At 37.9% G+C, this 19,901-nt stretch overlaps 1 protein-coding gene and 1 long non-coding RNA gene across 2 annotated transcripts; one reads left to right on the top strand and one right to left on the bottom strand.

The window, feature by feature from the left end:
• Nucleotides 1–4,915: 4,915 nt before the first annotated feature.
• On the bottom strand, nucleotides 4,916–8,030 carry LOC133610051 (sclerostin domain-containing protein 1-like). Its single transcript, XM_061966112.1, has 3 exons — nucleotides 7,894–8,030; nucleotides 7,588–7,809; nucleotides 4,916–5,597 (listed from the first exon to the last, which is right to left on the bottom strand). Exons 1-3 carry the CDS (start codon nucleotides 7,901–7,903, stop codon nucleotides 5,212–5,214), a joined length of 618 nt encoding a protein of 205 aa, XP_061822096.1. The 5' UTR covers nucleotides 7,904–8,030; the 3' UTR covers nucleotides 4,916–5,211.
• A 6,256-nt stretch (nucleotides 8,031–14,286) lies between these two features.
• Nucleotides 14,287–19,572, top strand: LOC140679128 (uncharacterized). Its single transcript, XR_012050702.1, has 5 exons — nucleotides 14,287–14,348; nucleotides 15,040–15,156; nucleotides 15,524–15,677; nucleotides 15,802–15,898; nucleotides 18,641–19,572. It is a non-coding gene; the product is annotated as an uncharacterized lncRNA (long non-coding RNA).
• Nucleotides 19,573–19,901: the final 329 nt, after the last annotated feature.

Below are 19,901 nucleotides of genomic sequence, written 5' to 3'. Positions count from 1 at the left end.
TAATATTCTAATTTTGTGACACACGGAATTTTGGATTTTCATTTGTTGCCACTTCAAATCATCAAAATTAAATGAAATAAACATTTGAATGCATCAGTCTGTGTGCAATGAATAAATATAATGTACAAGTTACACCTTTTGAATGCAATTACTGAAATAAATCAAGTTTTTCAAAATATTCTAATTTACTGGCTTTTACCTGTATATATATATGTATACAGTGCATCCCAAAAGTATTCACAGCGCTACACTTTTTCCACATTTTGTCATGTTACAGCCTTATTCAAAAATGGAATAGATTTTATTTTGTCTTCAATATTCTACACACAATACCCCACAATGGCAATGTAAAAAGTGTTTTTATTTTTAATTTCGAAAATGTAGTAAAAAATATTAAAAAAACAATCACATTTACAAAATTATCTATAGCCTTTGCTCAATACTTTGTTGATGCACCTTTGGAAGCAATTACAGCATCAAATCTTTTTGAATGCGATGCCACAAGCTTGGCACACCTATCTTTGAGCAGTTTTGCCCATCCCTCTTTGACCATTCTTAATGGCAGCACCTCTCAAGCTCCGTCAGATTGGATGGGAAGCGTTGGTTTTCATCCAGGATGTCTCTGTACGTTGATGGGATAGGCAGGGCTGTGGGTTAGGGCGAGTGGATACATTCCAATACTTGTCTACTCAAATTGTCTATTCCTGGCCCTCAAATTGATCATAATTTCGCCTTGCAAAGCGAAAGCTTCTCTGAGATGTTATCCAGTTTGCGATTAGACAGGATATATCATCAATTTCATAAAACAAAACCTTATCGTAACAAACTTAGCCTTTCATCTCCCGCCAAAACTCATTGTACAAACATCTTCATTGATTTACCCTTCTCAAGTGTCAGAGATAGAAAGAAATAAGAAAAACCTCCAGACTAGCCAAGTGTTTTCTGTACTTCTATATATCCTGTTAACCATTATGTTGCTGCACAAAGGGCATTATATCTATCAAACGATTCTTTTATGACTGTAAAACATAGTGTCTTTGTGTGCTGAGGACTCTCATCGTTTTAACGAGTGTGTCTGCACGAAACAGCTTAAACTCTTCCTCTTTGATTATTTGAAGCCATTGTTTGCACAACACACATAAAAAGACATCATTCACAGCACACTCAATAAAATGGGCCTTTGTACCATTCTATTTACGTCCATAGTTTGTTTGAAGAACAGCAATTTCCACTTCTTTTTGATGTGGCTTCTATCGTGTCTTTCATGCACCGAATACCAAAAGAGACGACTTAGTCCTCATCGTAGGCATCTCAACAATTCATGATGGATTAACGCCGTTAAGTGCAACAAAAACAAGGCAACATGTTTTTTTTCATTCTGTTGTGAGTTGCTTGGTTAGTTCATTTGTTAGTTAATGATAGGTACCTTTCACACTTGGTACCAATTGGTACCAGTACAATGTACCAATTTTCCGTCCTTTTGTGTGTGTTCACATGGTATTAAATGTTTTTTGTTTCATAATAAAATCTATTTTTATACATTAATCTCTTTGACCAGTTAAATTCAGTGTGTGGCCAAGTTTGAGTCTAGTATTTTCTGCTGTGACAACCTGCTGGAACATTACTGTTTATCTCAGATTATTTAAATTTTGTCAGTGGTTCTTAAACTGTTTTCACCAAGTACCACCTCAGAAAAAAACTTGACTCTCCAAGTACCACCATAATGACCAACATTAAAATGCAGTAGCGTAATAGGCCCAAGTATTCATTATAAACAAGGCAGAGGTTTCATTTAACAAGTATATTTTATATTTTTTAGCCACTGTAACATTACACAGAGTTTGAACGGTAACACTGTGTTTGAATATTGGAAAATAAAAGATTTACTTTTATCAAGTTTGGCGTACCACTAGATAGTGCCCGCTTAACACTAGTGGTACACGTACCACAGTTTGAGAATCAGTGCTCTATATTAACTTAAATGTTTGTATAGAATATTACTGACTGTCTTCTCTGTAAACATCATGTTACTACCCAGCGCAGGTGATTCCTTTGACTATCCCCTAAAGCTTTTACTGCAAAAAAAAAACCACAACATAAAGTATTTTAACATGTTGCCACAGCTGCAACAAGCAACTCAACTCGCCTGCAGGTGAAGATATACCCTTTGCAATAAAGCAAAGTATGCCTCTGTTGTTAGCATCTTCCTGCAGTAATCAAACTCGTCTCAAAAATAGCACCATAGCACAAATAATAACACAACTTTTAAGTCTCTGTTGAAAACTATTAGTTGAATTAAAAGTATTATGTCCGTTAGCAAAGAAATATCCATAAATTAGCTGCACCGTTTTAGAAGCCGCAGGGTTCAAAGCGTAAGAGAAAGTACCGACTTTTAGTCCTGAATTCACAGTATTTATTTTTAACTGTCTGGAATGGACTTGTGTTGTCTTTAGTTAAGTTCAGGTGCATGGTAATTGGTGGGTTTTATGTGACACAGAGTGGCCACAATATTTCATTAAATTAAAATAATCGATCATTTGAATTATGCGGGCACGTTTGCACGTCTTTGCCTTTGAGACTGTGTATTTGTAAGTAATATGCAACTATAATTATTTATTACTTGTTAATGTTCATAAATATGGTGTTTTAGACGGCAATATTGTGCAGTTAAGTACAAATATGTCTATGTCTAGCTTGTGTGCTTAGCTGTTGTGTAGCTGCTATCTTCGAGTAGCCTATAGGCTACCATGTTTACTTTTTGTAAATGACTACACTCAAATACAGGAGAAAATCAAACTTGTGTGCTTACTGGAGGACATTTAGCTGTTAACTTGGTGTCCAGCCTTGCACAAGTAAACGCACTGCAGGACTGCTTATATAAGAACGCATACTTTGGAGAATTTAGATGCAAGTAGATATAATCTAATATTTGAGGTTTTTTTGGCTGATTTCGGATCGATATCAATATCGGATCGGGACCGGGACAACCCAAGTTGTAAAACTTTTGAACATTTGCATAAAGCAATTTTCTGTCGACATTTTGTATTTTTTTATTTTTTTACAACAATGAGAATTGACGGAATATATTAATCATATTTGCATGCTACCATATACCGTAATACACTTGATTGAATTAATATATTGATTGTTCAACTACATCCCTGCAATTGTTGAATATAATTAAGGTATTGTAAATAGAGTTGCTTGCTTACAAGTGATAACTCGGTTTTAGTTCCAAAAGATGGGCCAAAGACTGAATCATACCCAAACCTTTTCTCCTATAAAAAGTAATGTATATCCGATGGTACACACGGACTAGTTTGTTAGGTGCAATGTTTGATAGCACAATCACCAAGATGGTAAACAAAATGTTTTGTCAAAAACTGAATCATATGAAAAGTGGGGCGTATGAAAACCTTAAATAGTAGGTCACCCAAAGTAAGTTAGTAAATCCATCCATCCATCCATCTTCTTCCGCTTATCCTAGGTCAGGTCGCGCAGGCAGCAGCCTAAGCAGGGAAGCCCAGACTTCCCTCTCCCCAGCCACTTCGTCCAGCTCTTCCCGGGGGATCCCCAGGCGTTCCCAGGCCAGCCGGGAGAGATAGTCTTCCCAACGTGTCCTGGGTCTTCCCCGTGGCCTCCTACCGGTCGGACGTGCTCTAAACACCTCCCTAGGGAGGCGTTCGGGTGGCATCCTGACCAGATGCCCGAACCACCTCATCTGGCTCCTCTCGATGTGGAGGAGCAGCGGCTTTACTTTGAGCTCCTCCCGGATGACAGCGCTTCTCACCCTATCTCTAAGGGAGAGCCCCGCCACCCGGCGGAGGAAACTCATTTCGGCCGCTTGTACCCGTGATCTTGTCCTTTCGGTCATGACCCAAAGCTCATGACGATAGGTGAGGATGGGAACGTAGATCGACCTGTAAATCGAGAGCTTTGCCTTCCGGCTCAGCTCCTTCTTCACCACAACGGATCGATACAGCGTCCGCATTACTGAAGATGCCGCACCGATCCGCCTGTCGATCTCACGCTCCACTCTTCCTTCACTCGTGAACAAGACTCCGAGGTACTTGAACTCCTCAACTTGGGGCAAGATCTCCTCCCCAACCCGGAGATGACACTCCACCCTTTTCCGGGCAATAACCATGGACTCGGACTTGGAGGTGCAGTAGACAAAATAAATTGCTTTGGGGGCCACATTCCAGAAAGCTAAAGACCATGGGGTGGGACTTCTTCCTTCACTAACAGTCTTATTTTGTATTTTCTGTAAAACCCGCATCCTCTTTAGTAGACATTTGAATTTGGTCTATTAGTTTTGTCAGCGTTACAGAAGCGACCTCCTAACCCTCACAAGTTTTTTAACTGAACTTGCGAGCCACTTGCTGAACAGCCCAAATAATTAAAAGGAGAAGACCTAACATGGAACCCTGAGGAGCTCCTACTAGTATGAATACATAAATTGAACAAATGACTACATCTGAAGTAAACAAGCTCTAGCAACACTTTAGTGAAGTGAATTATATTTATATAGCGCTTTTCTCTAGTGACTCAAAGCACTTTACATAGTGAAAACCCAATATCTAAGTTACATTTAAACCAGTGTGGGTGGGGGTAAAGTGTCTTGCCCAAGGTGGAGGAAGCGGGGATCGAACCTGCAACACTCAGGTTGATGGCACGGCCACTCTACCAACCAAGCTATACCGCCCCCTTTATTTAAAGAGACTTCCCACGATTGTACTGTTGTACTTTAATCCATTTTACTGCTGAACAAATCTGTGAAATTGACAACCGCTTGATGAGTCTTGATGAAGACAAAAAATCCTTCTTGAAACAATGTCTATGTATTTATTGCTTATACTAGATATCAGCATGTGTCACAACCTGTTCTGCTCTGAATCATACAACAACTTTCACAAACTAAAAAAAGTAGCCTGCTAACTCACCAACATGTTTGACAAACACATATTTACATTTTCCAACCTCTTTCAGTGAGCTCTGCACTCTATTACATGTAGATCTAGTCAGACACTCTACTACTGTATTTCTTTGGAAAAGTAGCTTATTTAACAGATGCATAGCACAACCATTAAAACTAAACTATCGACTTTGAATAATGTATTGTATACATTTAAGGATGTCATCAGGAGGTTTCTTGTGTAGCTGCTATGGTTTCTACTCGTCTGATTTACTACCAGATTGGTCCTCGGGATGTTATTCCCGCCTGTGTTTCCTCTTCTGTTTTCCGCCGTGCACCAAGGCGTCTTTGTGTCCGGAGTCGTTCTGCTCTCTGGAATAGCGTTTGCACTTGCACGAGGTCACTACGGTTATCTTGTAGGTCCTGGTGCTGCCGTCCTGGCACTGGAGCCAAATACGCTGAGTTCGGGTTCGGTCGATGACGCAGCGCCACTGCTGGGCCTCTCTGCGGCTCCAGAACCTACCGGTGGGACTGCCACCGATCCAGTTGGGCAGCAGGTGAGCCGGCAGACACTCGCCAGCACAAACCAGCTCCTTAATGGGGTTGATGCTGGTGCATTGTCCGTCTGAAATGTACTTGGTGGACCTCAACTCCCTGCAGCCCACCTGGCTCTGGTCTAGATCTATGGCAGGAAAAATTAATTCATGCATCATTTAATTCAAACAAACCATACATAATCAAAAAGTAGGACACGATCGATGGCCATCTTTTGAAACATTCCAAAAAAATTACCAGTTTTGTAATTTCACATTTTTGAGACCAAAATTTTATGAAACTGAATGACAAGTTCCACATTTCTTATGCTGTATTTCTGAACCACTTCTAACCATTCCAACACAAGAACATTCAACTTATTCAGGAAATTCAAACCTATTTTTACACATCCTAAAAAAATCCCACTTTCTCCAAAATTCCCCATTTTCCATAACGCAAATTTCTTTTGATCTTGAGAATTTTTACTCGTTCCACATTTCTCAACTGATTCAAACCCTTCCAAAAATCAAAATATTCAGATAATTCAGGACATTCTGGCTATCTGACAAAAAATTCCCATTTCTTTCCTGAATCCCCCTTTTTCCAAACACAAAATCTCTTATATCTTAAAAATCCATACTACTTCCACATTTCTGAACTGATTCAAACTATTCCCACATCCTCATCTATTAGCACATTTCCAAAAATCCACACATTTTCCATACTTCCACATTTTCCGTGACAAAATAATTTATTATTTCTATGATACTTAGCCAATTCAAAACATTCCGACATGAAAACATTCCTCTTACTGAAAACATTCAATTGACCATATTCCACATATAAAAATGTCCCATGTTTCCCAAAATTGCCCATTTTGTGTGACAAAACCATCCAAAACAGAAATTTATAGGGCCGTCTGCCCATTTGATGATTCGATTCGGAGGAGTCTGATTGTACTATCAACCTTGCAGTTGGACATTTTTAAAATGTGTCCACATTTCTCAACTCATTCCAAAAATCCAAATGTTCCATTCATTCAGGACATTCAGGCTAATAATTTTACATTGATAAAAAATCCCACTTTTGCAGAAATTCTACATTTTCCGATTTCACATATATTAAGAATTCTTAGAACACATTTTTAACTAATTTAAACCATTTCAACATCTAAACATTAATCCAATTTAGGACACTATGGCTATCATTAGAGACATTCCAAAACATTTCTAAAAATGTTCCTTAATTCCACATTTTTGTAACAAAATTCTCATTTAAAATAAATGGACCTTTTTTTCGAGTTTCTCACATCTCTAGACTTTTGGGACAATTGGTCTAACAACATTCCACATCCCAAAGATTACCACTTTTCTCAAAATTCCCCATTTTCCAAACACAAATCCCCTTATATCTTAAGACAAACATTTCTCAACGTATTCCAACAAAACCAATATTAAAATGTTAAGCTAAGTCAGAACATGAGGGCTATCTGATGGCACATTTTTAAAAGTCCTCACATTTTCCTCAACAAAATGATTGGGAATTTCTACAAGTTGCACATTTCTCAGCAAAACATTAAGATCATTCGGGACATTCGGCCTATCAGCATTGCACAGCCCCCCAGAAAATCCCAAACAAACATTTGACCCGGAACATTTTACATCTCAAAAAAATCCCACTTTTCACAAAATTTCACATTATCAATGACACATTTTCAGTTACACAAATTTCATTTGATTTTTATATGATTCGTACTAATTCCACATTTTTCAACTTATTCCAAAAATCAACACATTCCTCCCAATCGGGACATTCAGGCTGTCGATTTTACACTTTAAATAATTCCCATTTTTTACTTTTTCAGAGATTCCCACTTTTTATGAAATTCCACATTTTACAATTGTCACAAATTCTTACTGCTTTCACGTTTCTCAACCCAATTCCAGCATCAACGTCTTTGAAATGACCACTTTTACCAGAATTCTACATTTCCCCAAAAAATGTCCCATCAAAATAAAATACATGTTTCCACACCATTAAATAAAATGTTCTACATTATAAGAATTCCGATTACAACATTTGATCAATAACTGAAAGCATCCACCTTTGCTACGTGTGTTCAATTGCTTTCCACTCACCATCGTGGACGAGTTCAGACTGCTGTTTGCCACCATTCCTCGCCTGGTTCGCATCATCCCGGGGCGGTTCTTCCTGGGCGATGTGGACCGGCTGAGCACCAGCGGACTCTCTGGCGTCATTGGAGACGGCCGTGCAGCTCCCGCTCAGGAATAGCAGGACTACGAGGAGTTGGAATCCGCTGGTCGGGCAGGTCATGACTGCAGCAGTGAAAGATGACGTTCCTGACAATGTGAGAACTCCTGAATGTATCCACTCATATACCCCCACTCTACTTTGTTATGAATGAACAGGCCGCGCCCACCTACCCTGAAGCATTGCTTTCTTTAGGCACGTCCAAACGGAGCAGGGTAGTTTGATGTTTTACAAAACTTGTTTGTTCTTTAATATCACAAAGGTCTAGTGGGTGATGGGGTTTCATTCCATCACCCTACTGCAGTGGGGCGGCATGGCTCAGTGGGTACAGTGGTCGTCTTGTAACTGGAGGGTTACCAGTTTGATCCTGGCCTGGAGAGCTTACGTTGAGGTGTTCTGAGCAAGACACCTAACTTCTCCTGAGTTGTGGAAAACACCTTTGTGTGAATGTGTTGTTTAATGTAAAGCACTTATAGCAGTGATTTTCAACCTTTTTTGAGGCAAGGCACATTTTTGTCATTAAAAAATACAGAGGCACACCACCAGCAAAAAACGTTAAAAAAAATGAAACTCCACCAGGTCGTCGTGCCTTATTTTGAGTTTGTTGGGTGTTTTCCTGTGTGAAGTGCTTTAGTTCTTGTCTTGCGCTGTTATTTTGGTGGCCCTTCCTGTTTTGTTGGTGTTTTCATGTAGCAGTTTCATGTCTTCCTTTGAGCACATGTTTTGTGTTGGCTATTTAAGTTGTTGCTGTCCTTCTTTGTGTGGACATTGTTGATTGTCATGTCATGTCTTCCTGTTTTTAAATCTCTCTTAAAAACATACTTTTATTCCATGGCTTTTAACACTGAGTGATATCCATCCTGCAATGGCGCCCCATAATACACCTGCTGTGAACCTGTTTTTATGTTTTTATGTTTTTATTTATTCTATTTTTATTTATTTATTTTTTATCGTGTTCTGTTTGTATTGTGTTGTGTTTGCTGGGTACTCGTTTTATCTTTTAACCTGTCCATTGTACAGCACTTTGGCTACCCCTGTGGTAAATTTTAAATGTGCTTTATAAATAAAGTTGATTTGATTTGATTTGATGTACGGATACTTTGTGGACGCCGTAAGTTTTTGCTGTCGTCCAGCATTCTGTTTCTGTTTACTTTGTAGCCAGTTCGTTTTGCATAGCCATAGCCATTGCCTTTTCCTTTCCCTTTTCCCTTTTGTTCATTTTTGGTTTAAGCATTACATACCTTTTTTACCTGCACACTGCCTCCCGCTGTGGTCTGCATATTGGGATCACAACAAACCATCCTCGTCACACCCGACACATTCTGACTGACACTGACTTTTACAAAGCAATTAACTACCTGCTGCCACCTACTGGCATGGAGTATTACGTGGTTACCCTGCCGAGTTCTACACAGCACAGACACTGAGCAACGGCCCATTATTTGCAGATTATAATTATTGATTTGCAAAAAGTATTTTTTTGACCAATTAGGTGAAGTTACATAATTTCCCACGGCACACCAGACAATATCTCACGGCACACTAGTGTGCCGCGGCACAGTGGTTGAAAAACACTGACTTATAGGGTGTCATTCCCGGTATAGTAAAGCTCTATATACAGAGCATTGTTACCATTGAAGTTACGGCCCAATGCTCCAATTTTCTTGAGTGAAAAAAGGTACGCAACTGCAGGGATTCTGGATGCTCAGCATTCTCTCTCTCGACTTGAGTTGTCCTAGATGTGCCTTTTGGGTGGAGCATGCCTTAAATGTGGGCGTTCCATGTCAAATCTGGCCTTCTGCGTATTCTCCCATCGACTTAAGTACCTTTGTCCTGGAAGGTGAAAACGTTACATTGCACTTGAAGTTTGGATGCAGTATACACCACACATCCTAACATTTGAAAATAAACTACTAGAAAGCTATAATCTATTCTGATCTCCTTAATTGAGACACCTGCAAACATCCATTAAGATGGGCCCCGAAAATGCCGTTATGTATTAACTATCAAAAATCAAAATGCACATCGGAAGTGGGCGCGCGTGTATTGGCTGTGTTTGGACATCCTGGAACTAACAGATAGGGGTGCATAAAAAAATCGATTCACACCCGAATTGCAATTCGTATTCATGCCGATTCTAAATTGATACATATGTTTCAAAAATCGATTAAAAAAATAAACATTAACATTTTAATGTTTGTTTGTTTTTCAACAACAATATGATACAAAAAAACTAATGGCAACAGTATGAAAGTCATAAACGCAAGCTTCTATAATCTTTTTAAAAGTGGATCTAAAAAGTTTCTCAAGTTGCCAGGCAATAATCCAAGATTATTAACAAAACTAACAATAGATAAACATTTGTGATGGACAACACTTGAAAGATAATGAAACAAAAAATGTGTCTATGTTTGAAATCTTTTTTTGAATGTGGGAAGTTTTCATGTCCTTTTTGTTTATTTTTGTCATCCTTAGTGAATCGTTTATTTTTTCCATTTAAAAAAAGTCATTTTGAATTTAAAGTAAACATCTTTTTGTACAAATACATTTAAAAAAATATGTTTTAGGCCACCTCCATGTAACCAGAAGGAGCTTTTCTCACCTGTAACCTGTTTGAAAAAGTTTAATTATAATTATTATACCAAATAATACGTTGCAAGAATAGGTTTGAATCGAGTTGCATCGAGAATCGATTCTGAATTGAATCGTCAACCCAGGATTCGTAATCGGATCAAATTGTTAGGTGCCCAAAGATTCACACCCCTACTAACAGACGTTCAATAATACAAAAATTTCATCTGGACAGTGAGCATTGAGCTATGTGAATAATTAATAGAAAATACACACACACACACACACACACACACACACACACACACACACACACACACACACACACACACACACACACACACACACGCACACACACAAATCTATAAAACATAGCATTGTATCAATAGATTCCATTGATTATTTTTGACAGTTATTATCAAACTGTTACACTTCCCTGTGCAAGCGCACACACACACACAAACACACACACACACACACACACACACACACACACACACACACACACACACACACACACACACACACACACACACACACACACACACACACACACACACACACACACAAAGAGCTGTCTATTAAGCACATCCTGACTCGTCACTGCTTCACAAACATTTGTACTGAACAAAACTCTTAACAACATAAATAACATCAAGGTGGTTATAATAACATGTAAATAAAGTTGAATCTACATATCATTGCTCACACCCAGCCAATGCAGGGAGAAGAAGCTATTGTAGTGTGCATACACACACTACATCGCCATGGCACTGCCTGAATTGATACAGCCTTTTCAATTGTTTTATCCTTTTGAATGGCTTAGGATGAAGTGTTAGGAGATTTTCCTATTCCATGATTTTCATGCAACCAAGAATCGTCAAAATCCACCTCATATTAGTGAGCCCACTTTGATTGCAGACTTAACTTACACGGGGTGGGTATGTCCATGTGGGCTGATGGGAGGATTCAAATAAAAGGAATGTGCGTAACTTCAAGCGCAAGCGGGAGAAAGGGCACTGAGTGAATCTTTTGTTCACCTTTACAGGGGATCTAATTTGCAAAAACATATGTTCTGACCTATTGGTACCTGTTTTTGTGTATTTGGGATCTGTATAAGTTTGCCCAACTTGTGACGTTTTTCCAATTGGTGACATCAGCAAATGTCTCCACATATGGTAAAGTTTTACCTGAAGAGCTTTGCGCGATTCCGCCATTGTAGTCCAACGTTGTAGTCAATAAGTTGCTTTTTTTTCTCTATCCTTTTTTTAGGGTGCCTGAAAATCATGGCACATATAATTTTACTAACACTGGCGAATGTCATTGAAATCCATGAAAAAGATAAGATTTAAATTTGAAAAGGCCTTATACTAATGTACAAACCCCAAAACCAGTGAAGTTGGCACGTTGTGTAAATCGTAGATAAAAACAAAATACAATGATTTGCAAATTATTTTCAACCTGTATTCAATTGAGTAGACTGCAAAGACAAGATACTTAACGTTCGAACTGGTAAACTTTGTTATTTTTTGCAAATATTAGCTCATTTGGAATTTGATGCCTGCAACATGTTTCAAAAAAGCTGGCACAAGTGGCAAAAAAGACTGAGAAAGTTGAGGAATGGTCATCAAACACTTATTTGGAACATGCCACAGGTGAACAGGCTAATTGGGAACAGGTGGGTTCCATGAGTGGGTATAAAAGCAACTTCCATGAAATGCTCAGTCATTCACAAACAAGGATGGGGCGAGGGTCACCACTTTGTGAACAAATGCGTGAGCAAATTGTCGAACAGTTTAAGAACAACATTTCTCAACGAGCTATTGCAAGGAATTTAGGGATTTCACCATCTACGGTCCGTAATATCATCAAAAGGTTCAGAAAATCTGGAGAAATCACTGCATGTTAGCGATGATATTACGGATCTTCGATCCCTCGGGCGATACTGCATCAAAAACCGACATCAGTGTGTAAAGGATATCAACACATGCGCTCAGGAACATTTCAGAAAACCACTGTCAGTAACTACAGTTTGTCGCTACATCTGTAAGTGCAAGTTAAAACTCTACTATGCAAAGCCAAAGCCATTTTTAACACCCAGAAATGCCGGCGGCTTCGCTGGGCCCGAGCTCATCTAAGATGGACTGATACAAAGTGGAAAAGTGTTCTGTGGTGTGATGAGTCCACATTTCAAATTGTTAGTTGGAAAATGTGGACGTCGTGTCCTCCGGACCAAAGAGGAAAAGAACCATCCGAATTGTTATAGGCGCAAAGTTGAAAAGCCAACATCTGTTATTGTATGGGGGTGTATTAGTGCCCAAGACATGGGTAACTTACACATCTGTGAAGGCACCATGAATGCTGAAAGGTACATACAGGTTTTGGAGCAACATATGTTGCCATCCAAGCAACGTTATCATGGACACCCCTGCTTATTTCAGCAAGATTCAATGTATACACCCTGATGATTATCTTGTGTGATGACTGTATTATGATGATAGTATATCTGATAGTATATATCTGTATCATGAATCAATTTAAGTGGACCCCGACTTAAACAAGTTGAAAAACTTATTTGAGTGTTACCATTTAGTGGTCAATTGTACGGAATATGTACTTCACTGTGCAACCTACTAATAAAAGTCTCAATCAATCAATCAAAAAGACAATGCCACATTCTGCACAAGTTAGAATAGCGTGGCTTCATCGTAAAAGAGTGCGGGTACTAGACTGGCCTGCCTGTGGTCCAGACCTGTCTCCCATTGAAAATGTGTGGCGCAATATGAAGCCTAAAATACCACAACGGAGACCTCGGACTGTTGAACAACTTAAGCAAGAATGGGAAAGAATTCCACCTGAAAAGCTTCTAAAATTGGTCTCCTCAGTTGCCAAACGTTTACTGAGTGTTGTTAAAAGGAAAGGCCATGTAACACAGTGGTAAAAATGCCGCTGTGCCAATAAATTCTAAGTTAATGATTTTTTTTTTTTTAAATTACGTTTCTCAGTTTGAATATTAAATATCTTGTCTTTGCAGTTTATTCAATTGAATGTAAGTTGAGAAGGATTTCCAAATCATTGTATTCTGTTTTTATTTACGAATTACACAACGTGCCAACTTCACTGGTTTTGGGGTTTGTATATATTGTACACTGCATCTAAACTTCACTGTCTTATAATGATTCAGCTTCCTGGGGTGCTGGACTTATTCCAGCTTTAGAGGCATGTAAAAACAGAAGTACTTAAGTTGATGGGAGATCCGAGGAAGGCCAGATTTGACTGGGAATGACCACATTTAGGGGTTGGTCCATCTTGGATGCAACTAAAAAATGTGAGTGATGGAGGATGCTGCTAAGTCAGAATCCACACAACTGTGCATCTTTTTTCACTTAAGCACATGGGAGAATGGGCCCTTGATAATATGCTCATTATTGTTTGAAGAAAGCAAAACTGGATTAAGGACATCACATGTCCAGTAAGGTGTTAGAGGAGTAGCCATCTTTTTTTACTTCATATCTCATGATCATGTTTTTTTTTTAATGTCATATTGATGCCTTCTTATCTCATAATTTAAAATTTGTATCTCATATTTATGACTTACCATGGTATTTTCTTTCAGGGCTTCCATAAAATTCTAATAGTTTTCAGAAAAATAAATCACAGTATGGCCTTTCAGTTGTGTACTACCACCCCACACCAGCCGGTAGGAGTGAAGTCACCACAGTCTACTTTACTAACACTGTAAAAACTCTTTCAGTGGTATTGTCCATTCTACTTTATTTTTAAAAGTATATTTATTCCAATAAATCAATTTATTTTTATTTTTAGAGTTTTTGAGTTATCTATAAGCAAAAAGTGTGAATATTTTCGTAACTTACTTTTTTATGTGATAAAATTAATTTTATTGGACTTCCAACATAAATTGATTTAGCAAAACTCAGTTCAAAGGTTTATATCAGACCTAAAACGTCAGAACCCGCCCACCTGCATGCAGCTGTGGAAGAACAAGCCCAGACACGTTTCTTCACGTAGCCCAAGGAAAACACTTTACCGAACTCATGTAAGTAACAATTTATATTGTTAAAAGTCAGTATTTGCCAGGATTTAAATGTATACATTTTCAAAAGCATGGTTCAATGTTATATTTAGTTTACTACTTTTCCCGCCGACCGCCATTTCGAATGTGCTCTTACCTCCAACAGCTCATTAACTTCAACCAAACATTGTTTATAGCTGTGAAGTTTATAATTAGCGTTTTCTTTGCGTGGTAGTTTAATATTTTATTCTTCAGTTTATAAGCAGCCACATTAAAGCTGCTTAACTAGCTTGCATTCAAAGTTGCTAGCAGCTAGCTAGATACACTTGACAGAGCTATCTGAAGCCCACTCAGACCTGCTGTCCATGCACACTCCTAGGCAAAACGCTACTCTTGTAAGAATAACACTCATTGTGTAAGTCTCAATCTCAACATCCCCCCCCCCCCCCCCCCCAAAAATCTCACCAGTAGTCACCATTTAAAGGGTACATTTTCAAATTTATACTTCCGTGGGGGCATGCCCCGTACCCCCTACTGTTGCTAGGTTACCAACTTAGACCACCGTGGCTACAAAAAAATCTAGAGGAAATACTGCAAATGAGTATATTAGGGTGTAAAAAAAAACAGATATAAAGGGCTCTCATCAGGCTTATATATCCAAGAGGTTAGACATGAACCATAACTTGTCTTTTTTGTTCTCTCTCTCCAATGACAGATGGGATGGCCCTGTAAGTTGTGCAGCACTGTTGTACCAACCAAGAGTGACATTTTAAAGCATTACAGACTGCACCATGGGACCTTTGGACACAGCCATTCCTTGCCTTGCATTCATGTAGGTTGCCCATGCTCTTATACATCCCTTCGCTCTCATCTGTCAAGATGCTAGACTTCTCCTCTCTGACACCACCGCCAGAGAGTCTAACTCCACTCCCACCACGTTATTGGCCTTCTCTACCAACTTGTCCAGTCTGTTTGCGTCCCTCTCTCTCAGCCCGCTGCCCCAGCAGGCCATGGCATACAAGAAGGCGCCTGCCACCACCGACTCGTAGAATATCTTCTATTCTATTCTATTATCGTTCTATTTTTCCTGACCAAGTTTCCATTGTGACTTGGACATGACATACTAGACTTACTTTTTGCCTGAAAATGTATACTAATACCCTTAATATCAGTAACAGTCAACATTTGCTGTCTTACAGATTAATGAAGCGTTCCTAAGGTGCACTGCTGTTCCACTGGAATCAACATTTATGTCCCAACTGGACAGGTACACGCCAAAACTCCTGGAGCTCTTCAGTGCAAAAGGAGGAGTGACTGCAGCGCATCAAGAACTTGTTGATGGAACTGATACAGGTGGGTTAAAAGTGGTTTAAAAGTTTAAACTGAATCTGTAATCATGCTCTAATAACGGTATCACAGATTTGGAGTAAAATTGCCAACAAAATTCATTTATTTATTATTCTTCTCTTAACTCTAGGACCCAAGTGCCTCTGCAGTGAAGAAGAGAGATGTGACTGTGAGATGCCTCATAGAGTACATGGGAGAGAGTGGACAGGAGCTAATCTCTGACTACTGTAAGTATTGTTTAAAAGCAGGTTTGGATCAGTCTGATGTACAAGCTTAAATTGGGTTTACTTTTATGTGAACTGACTGAACCAGCAGTTGTCAGGTGGAGGTCGAGCATGCAGCTAGTTGGCAAGAACCCCAGGATAGCCAACTAGCATAGCACCACAGAGTGATGCCTTTCTGTCTTGTGTTTCTGTTTGCCCTAAAAAAACAATGCAAACAAAAAATACTCCCCTTGAACAAGCATTAAAACATTTATATATATATATATATATATATATACATATATATATATATATATATATATATATATATATATATATATATATATATATATATATATATATATATATATATATATATATATATATATATATATATATATATATATATATATACAGGTAAAAGCCAGTAAATTAGAATATTTTGAAAAACTTGATTTATTTCAGTAATTGCATTCAAAAGGTGTAACTTGTACATTATATTTATTCATTGCACACAGACTGATGCATTCAAATGTTTATTTCATTTAATTTTGATGATTTGAAGTGGCAACAAATGAAAATCCAAAATTCCGTGTGTCACAAAATTAGAATATTACTTAAGGCTAATACAAAAAAGGGATTTTTAGAAATGTTGGCCAACTGAAAAGTATGAAAATGAAAAATATGAGCATGTACAATACTCAATACTTGGTTGGAGCTCCTTTTGCCTCAATTACTGCGTTAATGCGGCGTGGCATGGAGTCGATGAGTTTCTGGCACTGCTCAGGTGTTATGAGAGCCCAGGTTGCTCTGATAGTGGCCTTCAACTCTTCTGCGTTTTTGGGTCTGGCATTCTGCATCTTCCTTTTCACAATACCCCACAGATTTTCTATGGGGCTAAGGTCAGGGGAGTTGGCGGGCCAATTTAGAACAGAAATATTATGGTCCGTAAACCAGGCACGGGTAGATTTTGCGCTGTGTGCAGGCGCCAAGTCCTGTTGGAACTTGAAATCTCCATCTCCATAGAGCAGGTCAGCAGCAGGAAGCATGAAGTGCTCTAAAACTTGCTGGTAGACGGCTGCTTTGACCCTGGATCTCAGGAAACAGAGTGGACCGACACCAGCAGATGACATGGCACCCCAAACCATCACCCAACCATGCAAATTTTGCATTTCCTTTGGAAATCGAGGTCCCAGAGTCTGGAGGAAGACAGGAGAGGCACAGGATCCACGTTGCCTGAAGTCTAGTGTAAAGTTTCCACCATCAGTGATGGTTTGGGGTGCCATGTCATCTGCTGGTGTCGGTCCACTCTGTTTCCTGAGATCCAGGGTCAAAGCAGCCGTCTACCAGCAAGTTTTAGAGCACTTCATGCTTCCTGCTGCTGACCTGCTCTATGGAGATGGAGATTTCAAGTTCCAACAGGACTTGGCGCCTGCACACAGCGCAAAATCTACCCGTGCCTGGTTTACGGACCATGGTATTTCTGTTCTAAATTGGCCCGCCAACTCCCCTGACCTTAGCCCCATAGAAAATCTGTGGGGTATTGTGAAAAGGAAGATGCAGAATGCCAGACCCAAAAACGCAGAAGAGTTGAAGGCCACTATCAGAGCAACCTGGGCTCTCATAACACCTGAGCAGTGCCAGAAACTCATCGACTCCATGCCACGCCGCATTAACGCAGTAATTGAGGCAAAAGGAGCTCCAACCAAGTATTGAGTATTGTACATGCTCATATTTTTCATTTTCATACTTTTCAGTTGGCCAACATTTCTAAAAATCCCTTTTTTGTATTAGCCTTAAGTAATATTCTAATTTTGTGACACACGGAATTTTGGATTTTCATTTGTTGCCACTTCAAATCATCAAAATTAAATGAAATAAACATTTGAATGCATCAGTCTGTGTGCAATGAATAAATATAATGTACAAGTTACACCTTTTGAATGCAATTACTGAAATAAATCAAGTTTTTCAAAATATTCTAATTTACTGGCTTTTACCTGTGTATATATATATACATATATATATATATAACGGTATATGTGTGGGAAAAAATCTCCTGATGATTGAGGGAACCCCTCATGAAACAGGCCTGTAGAGATGAAGTAGTCTTGTGATTTTTTCCCACACATACATATATTGCGCTCTACTACGGTATCGAGCACTATTTTTTGGATAACCTTATTAAGACATATATATATATATATATATATATATATATATATATTTATATATATATATATATATATATATATATATATATATATATATATTTATATTTATTTATATATATATATATATATATATATATATATATATATATATATATATATATTTGTATGTATGTATGTATGTATATATGTATGTATATATATGTATGTGTATATATATATATATATGTATATATATATGTATGTATATATATATATATATGTATGTATGTATGTATGTATATATATATATATACATATATATATATATATATATATATATATATATATATATATATATATATGTTTGTTTTAATTTCTGGTGGTTCTATTCAGGTTTTTTATATGCAAATTAGAAATGCCAATAAAAAACATGTGGCTGGAAATGCATCTATTGTACCAAGTTTAATGTACAAGATCTCAAATTAGAATTCAAAAGTTTTCAAAATGGTCTTCACAAAAGTAATCATTATCTGAATTAAATCACACAACTTATATTACTGTAAATATAAAATTAGATGTTTGTTTTTTTAATTACTGTTTTTGTATCTCAAAGGGAACTGCAGAGACCACTGTTCATGAGGACCTGGAAATGAAGAATATGAGCATCTACATCTGTCGTGAGCCAAATGCAGTAGGAATCATCATTGAGGGAGTACCGGTCCTTACTCATCTTGGAAACCTGGCCAAAGCATGCTGCCTAATTCTGGGGTTGACGTATGCACTTAATCTTGAGTATCCATCCAAACTTTCCAAAACATTTGAGGTGTTTCAAAGACTTTTTGTGGGACTTGACACACTGCGCCCAAAACCAACCCCCAAATTCATGACTCTCAAAAACAAGCTTCTAGCTTAGGCAGTGAGCCATGACTGTCAGCTTGCACTTTTGAACAGCTATTTTCTTGTGTCTGTTCAAAATCATTATACATTGTTCATTGAGTGGAATTCTTCAGAATGTGGTAACTGTTTGTCCTGTTCAGGTTTTATACAAAGCTCCAGGTCATCGTTTCTGGTGTGTAAATTAAGTTTTTTTTATGTTCTATACACACTAAATTGCCCCACTGTGAAGCTCCAGCTGGTCAGAAGGAGGGATCTGTGAGTTGTTTAAGTTAAAATGTTTCAAAATATACACACTGAAAGACACTACTGTGAAGGTGTTCTGCTTGTGAATTATTACAGAAGTACAGATAATCTTAATGTTAAATTGTTTTAGCAAGAAACTGTACTGTGAATGTTCTAAGTAAAACTTGAGATGCTGAGGTCATGCATTCTTTTATGCACTAAATACTGATGTTCTTGACTGTTAATACTGTCCAGCTTATTGACAGGTTTGGATATGGCTTGTGAAAATGTTTTAATATGTATACGGTTAAAAAAAGAAAACTACTGTGAAGGTGTTCTATACAGCACTTTAAAAAGTTGAGGTCATGCATTCTTGTATTATATGGACGTTGACTGTTCATACTGTCCAGCTCATTGCCACTGTTTTTATATGGTAATGATTTAATAAAGGTTGGAATTTGATATGTCTTGATTTTTGTATTATTATTCAAAGTAATTATTTTAAGCAGTTTCCATTTTCAAAACAAAGAAAGGGTAAGTTGGTCAAAATTAATAAAATTGAGTACAAAAATTATTTTTTCATTTAAATGTTACTTATTTTAATTAAGTCTTGTGTGTGTAATATGCTGATATTTTTTAAATTGATTGTACTCAATTTCTTGGCTTTTTCTGTAAACGCAACTTAATCTTTTTGCATAAATCGAAATGCATATTATTAAGTTCTACTTACTCAAAATACCAATTAGTTGACTAAA

This window comes from Nerophis lumbriciformis, linkage group LG11 (genome assembly GCF_033978685.3).
Source record: "Nerophis lumbriciformis linkage group LG11, RoL_Nlum_v2.1, whole genome shotgun sequence".
Lineage (NCBI taxonomy): Eukaryota > Metazoa > Chordata > Actinopteri > Syngnathiformes > Syngnathidae > Nerophis > Nerophis lumbriciformis.
This window is presented reverse-complemented; position numbering and strand designations above follow the sequence as displayed.

What these genes read in the sequence shown, in the direction of transcription:
- LOC133610051 (XM_061966112.1), bottom strand. An exon ending in GTCTGAACTCGTCCACGATG is followed by an intron (nt 5,598 to 7,587) that starts GTGAGTGGAAAG and finishes TTCCTGCCATAG; the next exon opens with ATCTAGACCAGAGCCAGGTG.